This window comes from Podarcis bocagei (genome assembly GCF_964188305.1).
Source record: "Podarcis bocagei genome assembly, chromosome: 1".
Lineage (NCBI taxonomy): Eukaryota > Metazoa > Chordata > Lepidosauria > Squamata > Lacertidae > Podarcis > Podarcis bocagei.
Window position 1 is genome coordinate 141,336,405 of NC_138125.1, and position 25,607 is coordinate 141,362,011.

The window sequence follows — 25,607 nt, forward strand, 5'->3', positions numbered from 1 at the left end:
ACTACTATATGCTAAGGGAATAAATAGGGCTAGAGAAAGATTTGTTTCCTTCATGCCTCCCTAGAAGCATTTTGGGAAGAAAGGACTGGACCAGGTGGACTGTTGGTCTGAGCCAGCAGGCGGTAGGTTAACCCCCCCCCCCCACCATCAAGGAGTGCAGTAGAAATCAGAGCTGGTAAAAACAGAATCATGCTGATTGTCAAAGGACAGGTGTTCTCAATTTGCCCTGCTTTGCTGAACCATTTTCACTAAGGTTCCTTTCCAGCTTTCTCTTAAATCTGCTGAAGCAGCACCAAGAAGGGAAAATACGAACTGCTGCAACCACTTTTTTGGAACAACGGCTGTTGTCTCTGAGTAAGGAGGGAGGGCCACTTTTCTTTATATCTCGCTGTCAGGTACAACAGGAAGAAGCAATACTTTGAGAATTAATTTGCATCTTGAATGATTGGGCTACAGAGCTGGAGAGTTAAACTTAAGGCTGCAGAGGTATCCTCAGCCTTGGCTCAGGAGTGGTTAACAAATGTTTTAATCAACTTTTAAGAAGGTTTTTTTTTTGGGGGGGTGTCTCTTTTCAAGCCCTGCTCCCTTACTGTGCTGCTGTAGCTAGGAGTGATCTCCTAGCCTTATTCTATTTCAGAATGCCAAATGGCAGGCAGCAAAGCTATCCCCCACACCAAAAAAAATCTGCTGGCTTTGTCATTGGGAGCACAGTTATCCTCCAGAAACTAAAGTCAAAAATAGCCCTGAAGTTTTGATTTTATACTTTATTCACTTGTGATTTGGGGAGAAATTATCATGCAAACAGTATCAGTGCTTAGTGGGTAGAATTCTGGATTTACAAACAAAGAGGAGTAACAAACTTTGTTGTTTAGAATTGTACCCACAAATTGAAAAAAAGTGTATATCACTGAATTTGTACATGCTGTGTGTGTGTGTTTTAAGATGTATAAGTCTCATGTTTTATCTTTCAAGCTTGCTTCATCTGCCCAAACTTGACCCTCGGGTCCCTGACGAGATGCTCTATGGACGTATGGGGTACTTGTATGCTTTGCTATTTGTGAACAAACAATTTGGAGAGGAAAAGATTCCTCAAAACCATATTCAACAGGTACTGTGCCCATTTCCTCTTCCACCTTAAACTATTTAAACTATTCATCTTCTCTGCCTCCTGGGGGGGGGAGTCCTGTTATACAAGCAGAAATCCTTGTGCATCTGATGGGATGCGGTAGTTGAATGCTACGCACACTTAGTCCATACTTTTGGGTGCCCCGTGCCTGGAAAACACAGGTCCAAGCGGTTTCCTCCTTGCTCCACCCCTTTCCCAGAGAAAACCCACTCCTTAGCTCTAAATCATAACAAACACCAGTGTGTGGAAAACATGATTGCTGTTTGCTCCAACTGAGTGCTAAAGAGTGTTCCCACCCCAAGAAAGTGCTGGGGCCTGAGGGAGTGTGGATAAGCCCTAAGTTTGACCGTGACAAACAAAATTTCAAAGCATCCATTTCAGAACAGTAGTCACTTGAGAAAAGCAGAAATAATTGACTGCTTTTCTAAACTGAAAGCTTCAGAATGTTGCCATTGGCCACTTCAGTTTGTTTGTTTTTGTCATCCACCATTTATTTCTGATTTTCCTGCAGGTCTGTGAGGCAGTCATGGCATCTGGCGAGAACCTAGCCAAGAGACGGAACTTCACAGCTAAGAGCCCCCTGATGTATGAATGGTACCAGGAATATTATGTAGGAGCTGCTCATGGCCTAGCAGGGATCTATTACTATCTCATGCAGGTGAGAGGCATCCTTCAGAGTTGAGGAGGTCCACTTGTCTGTACTGTATGAAACTTCTGATTGATTGATTGATTGATTGATTGATTGATTTGTATACCACCCTTCATCTGAAGATCACAGGGCAGTTCACTACATAAAAATACAAAATAGAAACACGAAAGATATAATAAAAACAAAAGAAAACCATAACCCCCCCAAACCCCACATTTAAATGGACATAGGATGTTTATCAGCTAAAGGACTAGTTGAAAAGGAACATTTTCTCCTGGTGCCTTGAGGTGCGAGGTGAGCCTCCCTGAGGAGAGCATTCCCCAAATAGGGAGCCACGGCGGGGGTGGGGAGCATTTTCATGTTGCTAACCTCCAGACTTCTTGTTTTGCCCCAGAGACAGAAAATGAGATAAGACACAAAGTTAGCATATTTGATGCATTGAAAGCTGGCTGAATCAGTGCTTCACCTGTGATTTAACATGGTGCTTGTCTTTATCTCTCAGCCTGGCCTTGGAGTGAGTCAGGCAAAGCTGCACAATGTGGTCAAGCCCAGTGTGGATTACGTCTGCCAGCTGAAGTTCCCCTCGGGCAATTACCCGCCATGCATTGAAGATCAGAGAGACCTGCTGGTCCATTGGTGCCACGGTGCTCCTGGCGTTATCTACATGCTCCTTCAGGCCTATAAGGTAAGCAGGAGGCTTTGCCAAAATGAGATGGGCAATAACAGTAAGGAAACCTAACAAGTTTTCACCCCGCTTACAAGGAGATTATAATATTTAAATGCAATAACTCCTCTGCCCCCTTCTGAAATGGAAATTAGACTTTTACAAATGATTCCTGAAGACGTCCTTGTCATGCATCCTGAATGCGGGACATTCTTATTGCTCAGAGTTGGCCATGTGTCCTGTTCTGTGGCGATTGACTAATGGTGACAGCCAGTTGTGACTTAAATAATGGCCATGCTCCTTCCATTTATCACTCCAAAAGTCTTTGAAGGTAAGGCAAAGTCACTGTGTTCTTGTCCAAGTTTGTGTGTGTGAGAGAGAGAGGCCACTCCTTGATAAAAGAGCTAATTGGCAAAAGTATGCCCGAGTCCTCCCTGTTCCAGTCTCGAATGATGACGCCGCAGGGCAAAACGCTTCTTGTCTCCGCAGGTGTTTGGCGAACAGAAGTACCTCAGCGATGCCTTGCAGTGTGCTGAAGTGATTTGGCAGTGGGGGTTGCTGAAGAAAGGTTACGGGCTGTGTCACGGTACAGCTGGCAATGCATATGCGTTCCTGACTCTTTACAACCTCACTCAAGACATGAAATATCTCTACAGAGCCTGCAAGGTGTGACACACACACATACACACACAAATGAACTTCGTTTGGGATGAGCATGTTTTCTTTTGAGGTAGTCGTCAAAAGCAATTTTTGGATAAAGAAAAGGGCATGCTAACATCCTGAGAAGAAACTAAGCTGTATCCACTAACTGAAGGTTGATCCTAGCACATGACAAAATCGTTTGTGATCAGCCTTCAAATGCCAGCCTGCTAAGGACTCGGGGAGATCCTCAACTTTAGTCATACTTGGAATAGATCCATTAAAATCAATGTACTTAAGTCCCTTGATTTCAGTGAATCTATTCTGAGTATGACAGATGTTTGATATCACTCCTGGGATGTGGAATACTTTTCTTTTTTTAAAGGCTTGTCTGCATTTTGAAAAGAGCTCACAGGCTGCCCCAAATGAAGATTATTTGTTGCCTCTGGATCATGAGCTCTGAGCGGCCCGTCTCTGCTTCGGGGTTTTCCCCAGACTTAGGAAATCATGAAATGTGATAATAATTGGAAAGCTGGCCTTCACCTGTTGCAAAACTTCTGTGCGCAAGGTGCTTCTATTAATGAGTCACTCATATATAGGTCACAGTATTTAAAAGTGCATGACCTGTTTTTCTAAAATGCTTGATATGATGATACTTAAAGTGTAGCAGTAGCTGTGTGAAAAATACGATGTCCCTGTTCCATGTTTCTCTTCCTGCCACCTTTGGCAGATCTGTGGTGGTCTATGTCTAATGCTACTCCGCCTCACATCTTTCAGTCCCAGTATTTAATTTATCCCAGGGCTCACTGGCGTATCAGAGGCATTCTGCTGATTATATAACCCCTGATTATACAGAGGTACTTCAATACAGGATTGTGCCTTAGTCTTCTTAACATCTCTCTTTTCTTAGTTTGCAGAATGGTGTTTGAGTTATGGGCAGCATGGTTGTCGGACACCAGACACTCCATTTTCTCTCTTTGAAGGTAATCATTGTTAAGCTTGTTCCTCCGTAATGATTTTCAGGTGTGAATGTATCTACTCCACAGTTCTCCCAGCCCAGAATTCGGCATCGGCTCACTAGAGCATGTGGTTGAAAGTAAGCACATGTGGGGCCTGGTCAGATCAGCTGAAGCACTGTCATTCGGAGCTTATACTGAAAAGGAAAACACTGTAGAGCAGGCATCCCCAACCTTCGGCCCTCCAGATGTTTTGGACTACAATTCCCATCATCCCTGACCACTGGTCCTGTTAGTTAGGGATCATGGGAGTTGTAGGCCAAAACATCTGGAGGGCCACAGGTTGGGGGTGCCTGCTGTAGAGGAAGTTAAGTTTGTTACGTCTAGCTGTGGTAGGCCTGGCTTCCCTTGTTCCAGAACTTTAGGCTGAAGCCCCCCATAGCTCAGCTGGATCTGCAGGTTGTCCTTGACATCCAGGGATCTGGGATCCTGCTCCACTTGGATTGCCACTTGCGTTGGCTTTCAGAACCATTGATCGGCTAACTCTCCAGGATCCAAACAAACTTCTAAAGACTTTGCAGGGATTATTTGGCTGCCACCAGGCTCAGTAAAGAACCACAGAAACCAATTCTGCAGGGTCCGTTGCGTATGCTGCTCTAGAGCTAAGGAAACACCATGTTCCTTATGCTGTAAGTAATCGCTATTCTATGTCTTTTGTCTCCTCAGGAATGGCTGGAACAATATATTTTCTTGCTGACCTGCTGGTACCAGCCAAGGCCAGGTTCCCAGCTTTTGAACTGTAAATTCCATCCCAGCATGAAGCTTGTTGCACTTCATATCTTTGGAAAAGGCAGATTAAATAGATTTCATCTCATATCTTGGCTAACATGGGAAAATCTTTGGGGTTTATGAGTATTTTACATTCTTTTCAGTGTCCAATCTGCTTTTAAAAGTTACTAGCCGTTTTATTATGTGCATTGTTTAGGTTTACAGGTAAGGAACAGGGTTTTAAAGCTGGCAAATGCACAATATTTTGTTGGAGTATTTTTTTAAAAAAAACCTTGCTATTTTATGTATCTTATTTTGAGGAAGGGAGGCTTTTCCCATTATGAATATATTTTTCTCAGTTTTAATGATAAGGGTCAACTTGGTTAATGTTTTGGAAATATAGAAGGGATAAAATATATGGAGCCCAGTTGTTTGTTGTGTGCGTGTTATCCCTTCTATCTTTCAAATTACATAACATGTAAGAAATAAGGAGGGGAAAATACAGTTGAAATTAAACATGCAGAGAAAAAAGGAGGTGTAAATTGGGGTTGTTGCATTCATAATCTTCAAGAATAATTATTAATATTGGAGGGTAATAACATTTATTTCCTGCTCCCTCTTGTGTTAAGAGGTATTGTCCTCAGGGTCTTGTGATACTCTCATTTTCAAGCTGGAACCTTGGTGGGGGGTTTTAAGTAGCTACAGCTACAGGACAGGTTGTTCTTGAATAGCAGCAGTGCTTACTTATGACGTTCTTCAATATCTCTGCAAAGGCTTGTAGCTATGATAGGAATGTACCAAAGTCTCGTCGTTCCACTTTTAAGCAAAGGTTCTGTTTACTGCTGCTTGCTTCATCAGCACCCAGTGCATAAGCTTATAACCCCTTGAAGTGATAATGCAGTTTCTTCAGTGAATGCTTTGAGATCTGTGGCAACCTAGTCTAACAAAGACACCGTGCATTTGCACGTGTTACTTCATGTATTTTTCAATCTGCAACAGATTGGAACTAATTTGCATCCTCTATAGCGCATCAGTGTGCTACCAGATCTTTGTGAAAAGGGCTATCTAAACCGTAATTTGGTGTCGGACTGCAGCGTGGCATAAGCTTGACTTAATAGTAGATTCTCAAAGTATTCTTAAAAGTGGAAAGTACCTGTATGAAGTCAGGTAGGCAGCAAACCTCAACTGATCTGGGGCTGTGTAAGTGATATGGAAAGCTCAATTTCAGGTTCTGCTTCAGAGGCTGACTAGATAGTTGGTCTCGGGGTCCTGGAAAATGCCCAGAGTGCCTGCTGCTCTATTGCTGCTACTATGTTCCCTTTGTCCAGCGTATCCAATATATGATCAGATTTAGCCTAAAGCATTTCTAGGTTTGCATGTCCCAATTCTCCGAGGTTAGGAGGACCCACTGAGGGGGCCCTGCCTGAGAGCCCCAAAATCCTGGAGTCAGCCCTGGTAAGTGTCACTGATAGCTGACTGCTTGGCTCCTTCTAGTTGATTGTTGGAAGCGACTGACAACTCTGTAGTCTTCCCCATCCCATGTCAGCATAAATTACTAGGTTTTCCAGTGTATATTATAATGGAGCAGCTTAAAAATACTTTCAGAGGAGCAGCAGCCAAAGGTTGATTGGGATCTGCTAGTAGATTTGCTGTAGATAAGTAAGTAGATAAGTTTTAATAATAGTTCTTTAATAATAGTAGCAACAAAACAAAACAACTTTTCCCATCTAACTTAATCTGCTGAAATGAAGAAAGCTAACCAGGAGCATTAAAAGACTATGAGCTAACTCTAAGGACAGATCTTTTGTGTCTGCCTCTGGGGTGTAGATTTTTCGGGTTCTAGCAGAAATACAAAGTAGATCTGAAAGACCTGAAGTTTACCCTGTCCTGTTTTAGACCAGTTGTTCTGAAGACGTTGCCATCTCCTTGACTTTCAGGCAAAGCGTTTCCACATTGGTGTGGACAATTAAATTGAAGCCTTTTAAACACAATGAAGCTAATTTGCCTGTTGCCAGATGTCACAGTTGTCGCAATTAAAACCGCTTTGGACCAGTATCTTGTCTTATATTCTTTCTGAACATCAGCTATGTTGTGAATAAATTAAAATTGCACTTCCAAGGATAGAGATTACAGCCTCCGCTGCACTTGCATCTTCCCTTTAACTATAGATTCCCTGGCCCTCAGAGTATGCAGTGAGTCTCCCCAAAAGGACACAAGCAATTGTCAAGAGTGGCACAGTTTCTCTCTTCCAGCCCAACATGCATTGATAGAGCACAGAGGTACACATACCCCTCTCAAAATCAGTAGCTGCACCCACATGCACTCACAAAGTTTGTGGGTTCCTGCTTTGAGAACTGCTTCCCTCTATTTCACGCCAGAGCCAGGATGAGAGCAGGCAGTGCCTAGTGCTTGCCTGTGTCCTCAGCTGCAACTTTATTTTAACCAAGGAGGTTCACCACGACAGCTTTGGAGAACCTGTGTGCCACAGAGTCACCATGGCTACAGCTTTTCATTTAGAAATATTTGTACCAGCTTATATTATATGTTATGTGTTTTTGAAACTGCAGGGGGAAATGGCTCATTGGCTGGAAGCTGTGAGACATTTAATAAAGTGAAACCCTGAAGAATAGACTTATTTTTCATCTTTCACGTGCCCATGTATATGTGTGTGCATGCTTATGTTCAATACTCATATCCTAAAATCAAAAATTCCACAAATAAAAAAGATTTTAGTTCTTAAAGTGTGGAAAAATTAGCATGCATATTGGGTTTACAGTGAACAAGGGTGATGTGTAACGTTTGTCATACTTAGAGACTGCTTAAGCCACAAATTATAATGGGCCTACTCAGAGTATGACAAATGTTGCTTATCACCCTGTGTTGTTTGTTATTTTTATAGACTTACAACATGATTACAACCTGCCTATAAATCTTTGTTACACATTTGATAAAATTGTTTAGAGGCACTTAATGGGCTGCTGCTTCTCCAGCAGGTGGTGCCGCCGTCTGGTGGGTTCTTGCCTCTCATGAGCAAACACTGGGATGCTTCTTAAGGATAATGTAAACTATTAAAGTTACCAGATTCAAAAATCTGTTAGTCTGTTGAAGTCAAAACTGTGGAGCCCTGTGCCTCCACCCACCCACCCAGAGCGTCTTGTGAAGTATAAAAGCTGCTCAGTCATGCAACAATTAAATGCTTCGGCTTTCAAGTGCTGCACGATTCTGCCCCCTTTCAGAGTGTCAGTGTTCCTTGGCTCTTAGGATTTACTGCTGCTGATTTTAAATGGGTCCAGTCATCTGATTTTAACAGCAGCATGGTTGCAGAAGTTTAGCGTGTGAGCCTTCTCTCTCTGTTCTGAGGAACTATCATCCCTACTAAGCGTCCCCTCAACCTCTATCATGGAATCCTACATAAAGGAGAAGGCAAACAGTGGTTGCATCACACATTTCCATAGTTGTGTGGGTCATTTATTCCAGTTATTTACACCCCATCCTTTAGCCAGAAAAGCTCCTAGGAATAAAGCTTAGGTAAAGGTAAAGAGACCCCTGACCATTAGGTCCAGTCATGACCGACTCTGGGGTTGCGGCGCTCATCTCACTTTACTGGCCGAGGGAGCCGGCGTACAGCTTGGTCATGTGGCCTTGGTCATGTGGCCAGCATGACTAAGCCACTTCTGGCGAACCAGAGCAGTGCACAGAAATGACGTTTACCTTCCCGCCGGAGTGGTACCTATTTGTCTACTTGCACTTTGACGTGCTTTCGAACTGCTAGGTTGGCAGGAGCTGGGACCAAGCAACGGGAGCTCACCCCATCGCAGGGATTCAAACCGCCGACCTTCTGATCAGCAAGTCCTAGGCTCTGTGGTTTAACCCACAGTTTAGGAATAAATAAAAAATGACAGACCCTGCCCTCAAGCTTAGAGTCTGAAAAGCTTACACAAAATGAAAAAGTGTCATAGCTTTGAGATGTGGCAACCCCCCCCCCATATGTTACAGCAGCCAAGCAGAAACGTTACCAAAATGAAACATTTGGGGTTGGATGTGGCCACAATGCCTTTGCTGAAATGTATGAGAATAAAACTGCTATCACGTTTGCAAAGCTAAGCAGGGTCCAGTATAGTTTCAGATTGGATGGGGAACTGTTGAGATTCCTGCATTGCAGGGGTTGGACTAGATGACCCCTGGGGACCCTTCCAACAATTCTATGAATGCACACCACAAAGGAATACTCTTTGCAAGAGGCATGCAGAGATAAGCAAGACTGATAAATCTTCAGATATGTCAGATGGCCAACGCTAACCCTTTGCTTCATAGCAGCTGCTACGTCTAACATTCTGCTCAGAGGACTTCTTGAAAATTCTTCTAAGTCCCACCCCCCTTCAGACAGACTGAATGGCTGAGCCGCGTTCCACATTCCATGCATGCTATAAGTGCTTATTAGCAACAGCTGCAAACACAAGGAAAAAATGGCAGCACTTTTCCTTATATGGCAGACACCTAAGAGATCACTGGGATCTTTTTTTAGGCAAAATGGATTTATATCAGACTAGTAGGAGGCTAGCAGACCACAGCTTTGAGCACAGAGAATTGGTCTCGCCTGCATCTCAAGGCACCTCCGATAACACTGGTATCTGTGGGTACCCCTTTCTTCTTTGGGGCTTTTCCCCTCACGCATTTGCCATCACATGATGGGCAGAATGGGGGGCTGCGCTCCCTGACCCTACATGGTGGCATTTTCAAACAAGCCTCTATATATTGCAGGCTGAATGTCTACAGTGGGAAACTTTTTCTACTCATTGTAGGCCCTCCGCGTGATTTAACCTCGTCCTCCCCTTAAGGGGTTCTAAAGCGTACATAAAGCACCCCAATATGTGGAGGGGTGCAGCAAGGACAGGGAACAGGCCCCCGCTCACACAATGGATGCCTGACTAGGGCTTTTGGGGGTCAAGAGATCTGTGGTGTAATTTTTGCTGAAAATGCCAAAATAAACCAAATACATGCATAATTCAAAGTCTTTGGCTTGATATGTTAAAGCTAAGTCAGACAACAGCGTTTATCTGTGGATGCCGCCCCCCTGTTAATGTTTACGTAACTTAGGTTTCAAACTATGTCCACAGAATATCTAGCTGGTATTTTTTTATAGGGCCAACAAATTACTGCATTTTGAAAGTAAAATACCTAGGAATTTGGTTAACTCCTAAAAATATTGACCTGTTCCAGAATAATTATGTTCAGATGTGGAAAGAAATTAAGAATGACTTGGAGGTGTGGGGTAGAATGAAGCTGTCCTTTTGGGGCAGAATATCTACGATAAAGATGAATGTGCTCCCAAAGATGTTATTTTTATTTCAGACTATTCCCGTTATTAAGGGGGTAGGGATTTTTAAAGAGTGGCAAAGAACGATTTCAAGGTATATCTGGCAGGGCAGGAAGCCAAGAATAAAATATAAATTATTAACAGATGCGAAGGAAAGGGGAGGCTTCACCCTGCCAGACATGAAGTTATATCATGAAGCAGCTTGTCTTTGCTGGTTAAAGGAAAGGATTAAATTAGAAAACACGGAATTATTGGACTTAGAAGGTTATGATAACAGATTTGGGTGGCACACTTACTTATGGTGTGACAAGAAGAAAGTTCATAAAGGATTTGGGAACCACATTTTCAGGAGTTCATTAATAGAAGTATGGGACAGGTACAAAAACCTTCTGGAGCCAAGAGTTCCACATTGGCTATCTTCGTTAGAGGTTATGAGTGTAAAGAAAATAAATATGAGAGGGAACTGGGCCACATACAGAGAATTAACAATTAAAGAAGGAGGAAAATGGAAACTAAAACCATATGTATATGTTAAAGATTATGTGTATGATTGGTTGCATTATTTTCAGGTAAATGAAATGTTTAAAAAAGACATAAAGGAAAGTGGTTATGCAGAAAAAGATTCAAGGTTCCAAATAGAGATAATAAATAATGAATATAAAACTCTGTCAAAAATGTATAAAATGTTGCTAAAATGGTTTACGAAAGATGAAGAGGTTAAATCGGTAATGATACAGTGGGCCAAAGACTTTGGATATAACATCCAATTTGAAGATTGGGAAAAATTATGGAAAGAAAATTTAAAATTTACTGCATGCATGGGATTGAAGGAAAATGTAATGAAAATGTTTTACAAATGGTATATTACTCCGGTAAAATTGGCAAAAATGTATAAAACATGTAATAAGTGTTGGAAATGTAAAGGAAAAGAGGGAACATTCTACCATATGTGGTGGGAATGTAAGAAAGTAAAGAGTTTCTGGGAAGTAATATATAATGAATTGAAAAAGATGTTAAAATACACTTTTGTTAAGAAACCAGAAGCCTTTCTTTTAGGGATTACAGGTAAAGACATTCGAAGAAAAGACTGTAAGCTTTTCCAGTATGCAGTTACGGCAGCAAGAACTCTATCGGCTCAGAAATGGAAACAAGAGGAAATACCGACGATTCAAGAATGGAGAATGAAATTGACTGATTATGCGGAACTGGATAAACTGACTGGGAAAATAAGATATGCCCGAAACCAAAAGTTCATCGAGGATTGGGGAAAATTTGTAGATTATCTGAAAAATATATGTGAGGTACAAACAACGCTAGTGGGGTTTCAAGAAGAACTGTAAAATTCTTAGAGGTATTGCTGAAAGAAAATAGAAGGGGAGGGAAGACAAATGGCAATGCAATTAAAGGAATGCGTATTGAAGGGTAAAAATGGATGATTACCAGAGAAGTTGAAGGAAGTCAAAATTGGTATTTTGTTAAAATTAGGTAAAATTTGGATAAAATTGTATGATTATATTTAAAATTAATAAAAATGTAAAAAAAAACCAACAACAACAAATTACTGCATTTCAGTATGCCGATCAGGCTAGATCAAAGACATGGTGTGCTTGTACTGCCCTTTATGCTATTCACCTGGAGATAGATATAACTGTTTCAGAATTTCCTTAAAGGTACAATGGGTTATTTCAAAATTAGATGGTAGCTGGCTGACAGAGACAAGTTTGTTATCTGTAGGTTTATATACACTGAGGTGAGAAAGATAATCTAAATTATTTGGGGAACTTTACCATTCTTTGTTTGGATAGTTTGCAGTTCTGCAAATTGTTTAAAGATAAAAATTTGAACATATATGTATCCATCTCCAGTGTGAGAAATTTTGGAGATTGCTTAACTAGTCCTCCTTTCTGCATGTCCAGATATGTGAAACCAGTGCTATTTTTCTAGAAAAATAGGTGCTGGAGCTCACTATGAATGTCTCCCTTGCCTCTTATAATGGCAATGGCACCCAGTTCCGGCTGAAAAAAAGCCCTGTGTAAAACAAATCTGCACCATCTACAATTTTAGTGACTAGAGAAGAATGGCATATATTGTCAGTTACAATCCAGAAAACTCATGCTAAAGTCTATGATCTCGATATGCTACATTATGTGTGTGTCAACTATTATAAAAGAAGGAAAGGACCCCTGACAATTAAGTCCAGTCACGAACGACTCAGGGGTTGCGGCGCTCATCTCACTTTACAGGCCGAGGGAGCCGCCGTTTGTCCGCAGACAGTTTTTCCGGGTCATGTGGCCAGCATGACTGAGCCGCTTCTGGTGAAATCAGAGCAGTGCACAGAAACGACATTTACCTTCCCGCCCAAGTGGTACCTGTCTATCTACTTGCACTTTTGGGTTTGCTTTCGAACTGCTAGGTTGGCAGGAGCAGGGACTGAGCAACGGGAGCTCACCCCGTTGCGGGGATTTGAACCGCTGACCATTATATGTGTGTCAACTATTATAGGATACATGAAATGCTGTTGTGGGGGGTGGGATCCTCTCTCTCAGAAGAGCCACACATATAATCTCAAGCAAGCAGCAACACGCTCTTCAATTTGTGCAGCGGAATCCAGTCCATTTCTATGCATGTTCTACTGGCTTTATTGTGTACATCAAATTCAGTGCTAAGGTTCTTCTTGACATGCACATGAACTGGGAGCTTTTTAAATATTTAGGTTAGCTGGAACAGGTTGTGCACTGTGCATTCATTTACCCAACTGTTGCTAGGCTGATTTACAGTCTCCTGCTCCAGCTGCTTACATAGAAGGCAGCCACTGAGTTGGGAGGAAAAGAATTATGAAGTAGGTCCACAGCAAGAGGTGGCTGCTCAGACCTTGATTCATCTTAAGAGTCTGTAAAGAGGGAGGGCCAAGTGCAAATGGTGACATGGTGTCTAGGAGACTGCTGCTAGAGAAAACAAGGATGGTATTTGAGGGTGGCAAAGAAATAGGAACTAGCTCTTCTCCCAAAGCATTTCCACATGGCTCAGAAATTTCTGGAAACAGGTACAAGTGTTTGTGCTAGAGGTGTTCACAGCAGCCACAATTTGTTGCAATTTTTGCAGCGACTGTAACTGAAACCACGGGCGATTCCTCATCATCCATAAATCCATTTGGAGACAGACGCATAAATAGTTACCCTTCAGCATGCAACAGTGTACAGAACTGGAACAAATGTTTCACGACTGTTGCTCTAATAGGATTATTTGAGTTGATCAAATTTCCAGTACAGTCATACCTCGGGTTACAGAGGCTTCAGGTTGTGTGTTTTCGGGTTGCACACTGCACCAAACCCGGAAGTACCAGAACGGGTTACTTCCGTGTTTTGGTGCTCACACATGCGCAGAAGCGCCAAATCGTGACCCGCGCATGCACAGGCATGGCGCTGCGGGTTGCGAACACTGGGTTGTGAACGTGCCTCCTGCACATCCCGAGCATCCACTGTATCTGCTGTCAAGTAATCAGGGGAGGAGGAGAACAACCGTATCTGCACATGGCTTTCTGCCCCAATTCCCCTCAGGTGTTTTTATTTTATTAGGGTTCATCCCAGACAGAGCAGTGTGATTACTTTTACTATTTGCTTCTCTTCCTGCATTGGCTGCAACCTATTTACCCTCCTCACAATCCACTGTATCATTCATTAATATGCCTTCTTGTATTCTGAGCGCTCTGTATAAGCTTAGCCTTCCGAACCAACAACAGGTTCCTAAGAGCATGTGCAGAGTGCATTTCCATCACCACACCAAACCCCACTTCTAGGATTAGGATGCTAGCGCTCACATATCAAAAGTAGGTCTTCCTGGCATGCTTGATCACATTCGTCTCATTTTAGAAATTAAGTACTACCATGCTCTTAGAAAGAAGAGATGTTTTATGAGTTGAGAAGAGCCAACATGACCTCAGTTGCTCCCACTTGAAATTAATATATATATATATATATATACTTAGCCACTGGGCACCTCCTGCCACTGAACTATGCCAGCCGATCAGTATAGGAACAATGGTCTAGAAACTGATGCCTGAGTTTTGAGTTGTATTTTCCTCTTCCCTCCATGTCCCCTTTCCTTTGTGTGTTGTTTGTTTGTTTGTTTGTTTGTTTGAATATAGGCGTGCGTGTAGGGAGTGACTTGTTTTGATTTCATGTTAGCCTGTTAGCTGCTCTGGGAGCCTTTTTGACTGTACAAGGTACAAATGCTCTAAATTAAGCAAATAAACAAATGGTAAAGGTAAAGGGACCCCTGACCATTAGGTCCAGTCATGGCCGACTCTGGGGTTGTGGAGCTCCTCTTGCTTTACTGGCCGAGGGAGCCAGCGTACAGCTTCCAGGTCATGTGGCCAGCATGACTAAGCTGCTTCTGGCGGACCAGAGCACTGAATAGAAACGCCATTTACCTTCCTGCCAGAGCAGTACTTGCACTTTTGAAGTGCTTTCGAACTGCTAGGTTGGCAGGAGCTGGGACTGAACAACGGGAGCTCACCCCGTCGCGGGGATTCGAACCGCCGACCTTCTGATCGGCAAGTCCTAGGCTCTGTGGTTTAGACCACAGTGCCACCTGCGTCCCTAAAACAAATGGTACAGGTTCACATTACAGAGCTTTTGAATTGCACAGCTCTCAAAAGCTTCCACACACATAAAGTGGCTGAGTTTTATATGATCTTCCACACACATTTTTATACTCTCAGTGATCAAGTCTTAGCAGCAAATGTCTATATCAGAAAATTAGTCAGTAAGGCTGCACACACGTTCCTGCGAGTATGCCCCATTGAATGCAACAATATTTATTTTTTAGTCATATGTACACTGTAGAATTTCTTTTTGATCTTAATTCCACCCTTTACAAAAGCTGAGAGTGAAATTTCAAAAAATAAAATAATACAGTGGTACCTTGGGTTAAGAACTTCGTTCCGGAGGTCCATTCTTAACCTGAAACTGTTCTTAATCTGAAGCACCACTTTACCTAATGGGGCCTCCCGCTGCCACCGCACCACTGCCTCGCGATTTCTGTTCTCAGCCTGAAGCAAAGTTCTTAACCTGAGGTACTATTTCTGGGTGAGTGGAGTCTGTAACCTGAAGTGTACCACTGTAATCAATATTTTAAAATATAAATTATGTTTTTAAAATCTTAATGGGTTTAACTTTAAGACAAGCTTTTTTCCTTCAACAAAACCAGCACAGATCAAGCAACAGAAATCTATCTAGCAATAGAAGAAAAACGAAGTTTCTGGGAGATGCTGAAGCCAGAACATAGATTAGTTTCCACAAGAAGGTGTAGTTTGGACTGAAATAAATTAAGAAGCAATTAACATATGTTTGTTGCTCTGTGTGACAGCTGCAGTCAACCTCTCATTCCTTGGAGCATTTAGTTGCATAAGAAATGCATTGACAAACCCATAGGTCATATTTATATGTATACCAATAAAGCTTTATGTAAAAAAGTACATAGATAAGCTATTTATTATATTTTACATGTATTATGCTCACAAGGGTGTAGAGGGCCAGTGGCAAAGGACATGCTTTGATGCAGAGGGTCTCACCTTCAATCCTGGGCAGGTTAAAAGAGTCTCAGGTAGTAGGTCCTGGGGAAAGACCCTCCTCCGCCTGAGAAACTAGACAGCTGATGCCAATCAGATTAGGCAGTTTCCAGATAAATGGATCCATGATGTGACTCTATATAAGGCAGTACCATATGTTCACAGCCATTTTAAAATGCAAAATTCCTTTCTGACTTTAGGAATCAAGTTCACCTGCTAAAATAAGCTATAGATGTCTAGATACCTCTTTATTCTTCAGACTATACAGATTTCATTTATTTCTGCTACGTCTATTCAAAAGTCTGCATAGTCCCAAAATAGCCTGGTGGACCATTAGATACTTTCAGTCTGCTTTCCTGCCAGAGACCAATATATTAAAGTTTAGCCTAGCTTAGAGGCGAGTGGACTCCCGTACCTTTAACAGAAGAGGGAATCTCAGCAAGTGTAGCAGCAGCACCTGCTGGAATTTCCTCTTCTGCACAACTAGCCCTGTCCAGTTTTGTATCTGGCCACTACGCTTTTTGTTTTCTGCATTTGGACAAGACTTCTATGTTTTGAATTAAGCCTTCTCACCTGTAATAGCTTCTTTGACTCTGCTCTTTAAGAACACCAGAATCCTCTTGGCTCTCATGGTACGCTTCCTGATCTTTAGTAAACAGTCCAGTCGAGCTTCTATTGGCTATGATAACAAAAAAAAAAAACATCCTTTTGAATTAATTTGTTCTTATCAGTTTATACTTTTAAACAACAAAACTTTTTTGGGATAATCTGAACTTCTTGCCTCTCTCTCTCTCTCTCTCTCTCTCTCTCTCTCTCTCTCTCTCTCTCTCACACACACACACACACACACACACACAGTGTGTTCTTTGGATCCAGTCTCTGGAGTCTGACTTCACCCTGTTCTGAATTACTGTCTTATTCTTTAAGATTTATAGATCTATATTTCAGTCTAAGCTGTTGTTAGTTTCCTTCTTAACAATCTCTGATCACGTAAGATATATGAGATGTAGAACAACATTCTTTAGCTACATGCCGCTTGCCTCTATTGCTAAATAGGGTATTGAGGGGGGCAATGGGTGTTTAAGGAAGGTTAAAAGATCTGCCTTGGAATAGGGCTGTCTTAAGAAATGAATTGGATTATTTTTGATAAAAACAATAGCTGCATTTCATCCTACATCTTTCCAACGTAATCAATGCATTTTTAAAAGAATTGTAGATAATCAACAAGTAGATAAAATAATGTGGGAGAGGCAAGCTCCTATTCTTCTGTAACCCATTTGGGGCAGGAGGTGAAGCACCACTACTTTCCATTCTGCTCTTTCTCAAAGAAGACGGGAGCCAAACACCTACTTCCCTCTGATCTGGTTAAGATTTCTGCTTCCAGACTCAGGAATTCCCTCCCTGGAGAAGTTAGACTGGCTCCCTCCTTTTAGTTCCAACAGGCCTTTGGGAACTGACTGCTTTTAATTAAAGGGCTGGTGTTGTGCTGTTTTTATTGTAATTATTTCACAGAATGAAAGAATTCTCAAGTTGGAAGGGATCCTGAGGGTCATCTAGTCCAGCCCCCTGTAATGCAGGAATCTCAACGAAAGCATGCCTGACAGATGGCCAGCCCACCTCTATAAGCAGATGGTAGATGTATGGTTTAAACCAGGCATAGGCAAACTCCAGCCCTCCAGATGTTTTGGAACTACAATTCCCATAATCCCTAGCTAACAGGACCAGTGGTCAGGGATGATGGGAACGGTAGTCTCAAAACATCTGGAGGGCCGGAGTTTGCCTATGCCTGGTTTAAACAGATGGTTGATAGAGAGACAGATTTAATCCTATCCATGTTTAATTGGTTTTTAATGATTGCTTATTCTGTATTTTAGCAATTCTTGTTTTTACCTGTAAGTTGCTTTGAGTCCCATGAGGGAATAAAAGTGGAACATAAAGTTGCATAATAATACACTTTCCTGCCTTTACTCAGAAAGAAAACAAAATGAGAACAAAACAGTGGCATAATGTATATAAATTTCAAAGCAGCAGAGGTTAAAATACTAAACCAACAGGCACCCAAGCTCTTTGTGATGCGGTAGGAGACATCACCACTACCTATAAACATGATGATAAACCATGGTCTTGCTGAGTGATAAGAGGACAAGTACTGGGAAAACTCTAAAAATATATATATTTAAAAATTAGCTTTAGATTTATTTTAAATTTAAACTCCCTACTTATCTAGGCTTCAGAATTAGGAGGCCACCGAAGGCTAGAAATCTTAAAGAACGGAGGCCCCAGAATTACAGTTGTGAAAGGAAATCCTGCCTTCAACACAGAATATTTTCCTGGACAAGGTGGGTGGTGGCTGACCAGATTCAGGCACTCCTGGAGCAAAATAATTTTCTAGAACCATTTTAATTAGGATTTCACCCCAGTTTAAGCATGGAGACTGTCTTGATCATCCTATGCCTATGCCAGGGGTCAGCAACCTTTTTCAGCCATTGTCCCTCAGACCTTGTGTGGGGCCGGACTATATTGGGGGGGGGGGGATGAATGAATTCCTATGCCCCACAAATAACCCAGAGATGCATTTCAAATAAAAGGACACATTCTACTCATGTGAAAACACGCTGATTCCCGGACTGTCCACGGGCCGGATTGAGAAGGTGATTGGGCCGGATCCAGCCCACGGGCCTAAGGTTGCTTACCCCTGCCCTATGCCCTGTATGTTCTCTATGTCAGGAGAGAGAGATGGGGAGTGTAGCTTGGAAGGTGACATATCAGAAAGAAAATATGGAACATTTATATGGAAATACAGAACTTCTGGGGGTCCATGCACTATTTACTTCTCCATCCTATAATGCTCATTCTAACCCTGAAGTCACTGAAGGCAAATATTGAATGAGACTCAAGGAAGACACAGTTCATTTAAATGAGAATTAATACAGTAGAATTGTTTGTTCAGCATTCCAGGGAATAGTCTGAAGTGGAAACTTTTTACAGTAAATGCATGGATTGTAGGGGCCTTGAAGCTGCAAGAATTCAAATTGTCCAAAGAATTACCAGAGAGATTTTATTTTTAACACACGCAGCGCAAGCATGAATGCTGGAATTAGCATCTTGCGCAGAGCTTAATCTTCACATTTTAAACTATCCAGTGAGAACTACCCCACTGGGCCTGTCAGCTAAACTCTTTCCCCTGTGAAGGGTTCTGCATGATGTGAATCATTATTATATGTGTTTTGTGTTGACTGCGGATATCTCAAAAGAAGCTGTGAACAGGTGCTGGCAAAGTGGCTGTTGCAAATTTTCCTGTTACATTATAGTGCTTGCTTACATTTGATAGCCCCAGCGGTACCAGGATTACCAATAAACCAAGGATGCTTTGAGGAGGTCAGTTTTTTAAAGAAAACAGAGGAAAGGGAGGAAGTTTTCAGGATTGTTGAAAATGAAGGCAAAACATATCCCTGGCCATACCCAAGCATGCACATTTCTTCAGAGAAAAAGCTATGTATACATGGATATGCTTCTTTTGAAATTCTTCATGTAAGCTGGTATCTGAGCAAAGCACTCCCCATTTTTAATTTAAAACAAATTTCTAATTTTATTGTTGGGAAGTAATCCTAGAACACAAACCCTAGTCTTTAAAGTACCTCAGGTAGTAACTTCAGCGCAATGCATACTAATCAATTCTTTCAAATTTTCTGTAATTCCCCCCACCCCGAGTAGAAAACCTTAATTAAAGAAAAGAACGTCGAATACTGGTTTCTTTGCATCTGAATCTGGACTTCTGGGTGGTGCTCTGGTGTCTAGTAAACAACTGCCGTGGTAGGAAGGCATTTCTCTTTGGGCATGCTATGTCCCCTTGAGAGAGGCTGAGGTGCTGGAGAGTTCTAGAAGGAATAATTTGCATTCCTCAGGGCTGATCGCTTAGAGACACTGATATTGCTTTGAGACAGAATTAGAAAACCTTGAGTGAGAGGGCAATGAGGCACAACTGCAAAGTCAGCCATCCGCTATATGCAGCACAGCAGTTGGCGTTCCTCCTCTTAGCGATTGGACACAGCCGCACCAGCCCCACGTCACACAAAGGAAAAACACATATCCCAAACTATAAGAGAGAAAAGAGGTGCTTTCTTCTCACGGTTTGCTTTTCTATTTGCTTTCTATACACTTCTAACTAAATCTTTTCCTTCTTTTTTGTCTCACCCTCTCTGCTTTTAAGTATAAAATCACTTTCTTTGGGGCTACTCTTATTCTTTTAACGATACATCAGTGTCAATGAGAGCCAGTGTAGTGTAGTGGTTAAGAGCGGTAGTCTCATAATCTGGTGAACCGGGTTCGCTTCCCCGCTCCTCCACCTGCAGCTGCTGGGTGACCTTGGGCCAGTCACACTTCTCTGAAGTCTCTCAGCCCCACTCACCTCACAGAGTGTTTGTTGTGGGGGAGGAAGGGAAAGGAGAATGTTAGCCGCTTTGAGACTCCTTAGGGTAGTGATAAAGCGGGGTATCAAATTCAAACTCTTCTTCTACTCTTCTCTTCTTCTTAACAATTCAGTTTGTATCTGAAAATCACGGTCAGACTTCAATAGCCACTCTTCTGTTCCATGTCTCAGATTCATCCAGTTTATCATGAATGGGTGTTTTTCTCATTGTCTGTGATGCTGCAGGATAGCTCAATCTCAGGGCAAGAAATTCCTGCATTGCAGGGGACTGGACTAGATGACCCTCATGTTGCCTTCCAACTCTACAGTTCTATGATTTTATGATAAGAAAGCCAACCCATGATGGAATTGTAATTCAGCTAGGTTCTCGCATGGAATAACACAACTGCTGCAATGGAAAACATAGTTCTGAAAATCCAAGCTCTATCTTCAAAATAATGTGCTTTTAACAGAAACCAGCAGAAAAAAACTTTCTGCAGCATGGAAGTAAACATTACCACCTGCAGTTATTTGCAGAACAGGTTGCAATTAAAAGATGCAGGAGCAAGAGCTCATTAGAATGTTTCATAATTACTTTTCCATGTAATGTCCTACTTTACAGAGGACAGTTCTCTGTCTGGAAGGCTGTCTCTCCTCATGGGGAAATTAGAATTCCATTCTGGTAACAGTACAGCATAACCCCAACAATGATCAACTGCTTGTGTGGAAGCACCCTCATAATCTAAGCCTATGTCATGTTTTCTCAGAAGGAAGCTTCATCATTGTCATCAATGGGGCTTATTCCCAGTTGGATGTGTACAGAATTGCAGCCTCACACAAACAGCTTTTGAGGATGTCAGATGCAAATATTTTCAAAATTCTCCATCAATGACTCATAGCAAAATCTTCTTCATTTCCACTCAGAGTACGCTCAAGTGACCTCAGTGTGACTTACCGGTACTCCCAAATAAGTGTGTATGGGGTTGTAGCTTAAAACCCTTATTCAAAGCAACTAATTATTATTTATAAATATATGTATTGAAAGTAGCGTTCTAGCCAGTGTAAAAGTCCTTAAACAGTTCTGAACATCCCCTGTTTTGAAGGAAAGATGTTCAAGTCAGGCTTCTAGGTGATGTGGAAGTGCTTTGTCTGTTCTTGGGAGCACTTCATAGTCTCCATTTTTGAGGACAATAAGTACAGATGTTCAGTTTCCAGACTCTTCTAGTACAATAATAGTGTTTTGGACATTTTTCAGCTTTCTACCTTCTGTGGAAATACTATAACAATTTTAACTCCAAAGTAAGTATGCAATGCTTCTAATAAGCAAAGTTCCTTTGCCCCAGTTCAGAGAGTTTAGCAGCAAGCCCTATGATGAAGTGAAGGAATCTATTGTCTAGGAGCAGAACATATAAAAAGCCAGCTGCTATGGAACACCCGAATCCTCAGCTGTTGCCTTTGTTTTCCATTACAAGTGAAGTTTGTCAAGTCACACTGCCAGGGATGACAGAGTGAAACAGTGATCATATTTAGTTAGTTGCTGTGTTAAAAGCAGAAGAGAAACTCTGTTTCTGTAACACCTGGAAACAGATAAGCCTCTGCCACTGTTCACTTCACATTGGACTGTCAGTGTTAAGCAGTTTCCCATGTCTTTTCCCAGTGCAAAGTGGAGCGCTAGCCAGTTTCCCAAATGCCAATCATAAGGGAAAGCATCTAAATCCGCAGCTGTTCCTTAAGCTTTAGATACTAAACAATTGGTGTGAATTCCTCAATGGTGTTCCACTTTCTTTCAGGGGCTTTGAAAAGTACAAAGCACCTCTAAGCCAGGGCTTCTTAAAGTAGATCTTGGTGGAGCTCTCCAGTTTTGTGGTCAGCTCCTGTCCGCATGGTTAAAGTACTTAAATTTTGTCCTAGGCACCCAAGAAGTTAGTCACAGAAAATTGACTCTCCTACATGAAGTCTAGGGTTAGTTGGAAAAGGAAGGTAGGTCTTATTGTCCAGTAGTGTTTGCTGGCTGTTGCTGATTATGACGATTCAGCTTGGTATGTTGATTGAACTAGGCAGCTAGCAGTCCACAGCTTGTCTCTGCCTCCCATGCCAGCGCTTGAAACTTCAGCAGCAAATTGATATGTGCCTATTACTAGGTGTGAAAGCTAGGCAAGAAAAGCTTTATGCTGATTTCTAACCCTCTGTTACCTGGCAGAACTGGGCTAGTTCACAGCCCTTCTCTTCTTGAAGATGAATTGGCCTCAGAGCAGCAGCAAAAAGAAACAGGCTGTACGTAATTTGCTTGTTTCTAAGTTAACTTTTCCAGCTCCTGCTTTCTCTCTCCCCCCCCCCCACCTCTCCACACAGCCTACTGACCCAATCCATGGATTGCACCTCCAATGTTTGCCCCTCCCCAGCCTCATTGCACAGTCTCTTACACAGACACCACCATGTTCTCTTATTTTACTGAGATCTACATGTATATTATGCCTGTGTGCCTCACATCCCACTGTTACTCCCCAGCACAGTCCACATGGCTATGTTAAGCGGAGCACACATATTTAAAGTCGCAGAAACTTAAGGCACCATAAACAACATCAGTTGATTATAATTCCCTGGACACTTGAATCATTAATTATTTTTTCCAAATTGTTGCATATTGGGCTGGGAGTATCCTTGAACTGTCAATCTTAGTATTGGGGGGGGGGGGCAAACTACTGCATTCAGCAAAAAAGTACAGTATTCTGATTTGCTTGTCCCTTGATGGCACAGATTTGATGCATAAGCTTCTCCACAACAGTGATTTCCACAGCTGTGTTATGACAAGTCTGGCAGCAACTAACATCAATCTAATCCAATCCTTATGCCACCTTCACATGTTACTCACATACAGATGGCATGCGTGGTGAAATAGGCTGCAAAGCTCGCCATTTAGCCCTGCCCTGGAGTTGTGCTGCTCTTCCTGCCCCTCTCAGTTGCCATGCTGAGAATAACAGCTGCAGCGTGTGGAGGCATCCCTTGTGATGTACAAATTTGGGACATCCTTTATAAAAACATCCAAATATTTTCTTATCCCGAGTTCTCAATTGTAAAATAAGAAAAACAGTGAAATTGTAAAATAAGAAAAACAGTGGGTTGGGTTGGGCAAACGTGTGTTTTTCCGCTTTCTATTTCTTTATAATATGAATAATAATGACACACTGGTTGTGTTATGAAGTCTTTCCTCACTTTAAGGCTTGCCTCGCCATCTGACTCTGTTTTTTAAAAAATCATGTTTGTCACTATGTTTCCCACTCTTCTTCTTCTCCTCCTTCCTTTCACCTCTGCATCATTTCCAAGATTGCTTCGAAACACCTCACTAAGTGAGCCATAAGTTATTGAACTATACATAATACTGAGGCTTGCACGTATCTCTCTACCTGTTGAACTGCTACCAGACTGTCTCGCTTGATAAGTGGCTCTCACATCCATGCGCACTGGCCTTTTAGCTATCATTCACTCTGGGGCACATGTTGCCCAATTTATGATACATGGTTGGGTGTATAAAGCTTTCTAAGAGAGAGGTTTAAGTTAAATGGGATCATTGGCTTAAATGCAACACAGTGTAGGCATGTTTAAGCCAATTGATTTAAAGGGGTTAAGCAAACTTACCTTTGTAGGATTTAGACTATTAACTTCAGGGCCAGAGATGGCCATATACATTGAGTGAGGCACCACAAGTCACTCTTTCTCAGATAAACTGGGTGTTGTTGTTCCATTTATAGACATGCGTTCCTGAAAAACCAGAGTGGTTTGCAGTATATTAAAAACTGAATAATATACATGACACCAATAAAACCACAATACATCAAAATGTTAAAAACCAAGAGTTTCCAGTTCATGAAACCAATATAGCATCCATTAGCACAACCTCATAAGTACAAGTAAAAATGTGCTTCTAATAGACACTGAAAACCCTATATCAAAGAAGTTTGACATAGCTCAAGGAATAAGTTCAAAGATAGGGCACCACCACAAAGACCATGCCCACTGGAACCATGAGAATGACCTTCCCTGCAGAACTTTAGGGCCTAGAACAGCAGCTGTAGCGAGAGTATTTGGCCCCCAAATGACTTAGCGATTTATAAGTCAACATTTACATTTTGAACTGGAAGTATATAAGCAGCCTATGCAGATCACAGAAAACAGATTCAATATGAATTGAATTGGGTGAGTTTTGCAGCATTCTGGAGGCGCTATACATTACCAACTGCAACTTCTGGAACATCTTCAATGGCAGCCTCACATAAAACCTGCTGTTTCATGGAAATGCAACCCCATCTAGAACAGTCTCCATACTTCCCAGACTTGGGAAACCACCCACCGACAGTGCCTCCATTTCACCTGATTTTGTTGTTGTTTAGTCATTTAGTCGTGTCCGACTCTTCGTGACCCCCTGGAGCAGAGCACGCGAGGCACTCCTGTCTTCCACTGCCTCCTGCAGTTTGGTCAAACTCATGCTGGTAGCTTCAAGAACACTGTCCAACCATCTCATCCTCTGTCCTTGTGCCCTCAATCTTTCCCAACATCAGGGTCTTTTCCAGGGAGTCTTCTCTTCTCATGAGGTAGCCAAAGTATTGGAGCCTCAGCTTCACGATCTGTCCTTCCAGTGAGCACTCAGGGCTGATTTCCTTAAAAATGGATACGTTTGATATTCTTGCAGTCCATGGGACTCTCAAGAGTCTCCTCCAGCACCATAATTCAAAAGCATCAATTCAAAAGCATCACCTGATTTCAGGCTCTATTAATTGTTTCTGGTGATCTTAAGATACAGCCTTGCCTGAAAAGCAATGCAGCTGTGAGCACTGCTTGCTGGAAGATGTAGTGTGGATGAGCAGAACTTATGAAGGAGAACTGGCCAGGCCATAGAGTTCTAGATCTATCCAGGATTTGTTGTTGTTGTTGTTGTTGTTGTTGTTGTTGTTGTTGTTGTTGGGGGCGTTAAAACAAGCTCTGGTTTTCTAAATAAACCTTGTGGGACCTAAACCTGTGCCTCAGTTGCTTAACACACAACACTAATGCACACTGCAAAGCAGTCTCTTCCTTCTTTGTGGCACCCAGATTTGCAGCATTTGTTCGTATATATTTTTGTCTGGTTTGTGTATGGGCCCTTTTCACACATCCAAGAAGCCACATATATTCACCAATAGCTATTAGAAAGCTGAAAATGAAATGGGCTTTGAGGATGGTTTCTGACATGTTTATTTGTCTCGAGACTGGCGCTGCTCTTTGACCTACTTTGTGAGTAACTGAACTTAGTGGGGTTTATTGCTGAGTAAACTTGCAAAGGATCAGGTTGCATGTCTGGGACACCATCTTAAGATGGTCCCATTTTACAGATGGGCCTTTGCTCTGCCCTTTTGAGACAACATTCCCCCACTTCCATTTTTTGTTCAACATCCAGCCTGAGGAAGATTTCTGTGAAACTCAAAGCTAGTTCACTGCCTTGTGACTTTTAAAAAGGTAAAGGTAAAGGTACCCCTGCCC

The 25,607-nt window shown here is 42.1% G+C and overlaps 1 protein-coding gene and 1 long non-coding RNA gene across 6 annotated transcripts in view; one reads left to right on the forward strand and one right to left on the reverse strand.

Moving 5' to 3' along the window:
• LANCL1 (LanC like glutathione S-transferase 1) overlaps window positions 1-6,857 on the forward strand; it is a 29,438-nt gene extending 22,581 nt beyond the window's left edge. For 4 of the 5 annotated variants that reach the window (XM_081190227.1, XM_081190231.1, XM_081190228.1 and 1 more), the window contains 6 exons: window positions 973-1,108; window positions 1,638-1,784; window positions 2,278-2,460; window positions 2,929-3,105; window positions 3,989-4,061; window positions 4,761-6,857. In XM_081190227.1, coding sequence (XP_081046353.1) covers window positions 973-1,108; window positions 1,638-1,784; window positions 2,278-2,460; window positions 2,929-3,105; window positions 3,989-4,061; window positions 4,761-4,837 — 793 coding nt within the window. In that variant the 3' untranslated portion in view covers window positions 4,838-6,857. The remainder of the gene's footprint in view (window positions 1-972; window positions 1,109-1,637; window positions 1,785-2,277; window positions 2,461-2,928; window positions 3,106-3,988; window positions 4,062-4,760) is intronic. The other variant, XM_081190229.1, reaches the window with a different exon arrangement.
• An 8,162-nt stretch (window positions 6,858-15,019) lies between these two features.
• On the reverse strand, window positions 15,020-18,174 carry LOC308584972. Its single transcript, XR_014007058.1, has 2 exons — window positions 16,262-18,174; window positions 15,020-15,824 (listed from the first exon to the last, which is right to left on the reverse strand). It is a non-coding gene; the product is annotated as an uncharacterized lncRNA (long non-coding RNA).
• Window positions 18,175-25,607: the final 7,433 nt, after the last annotated feature.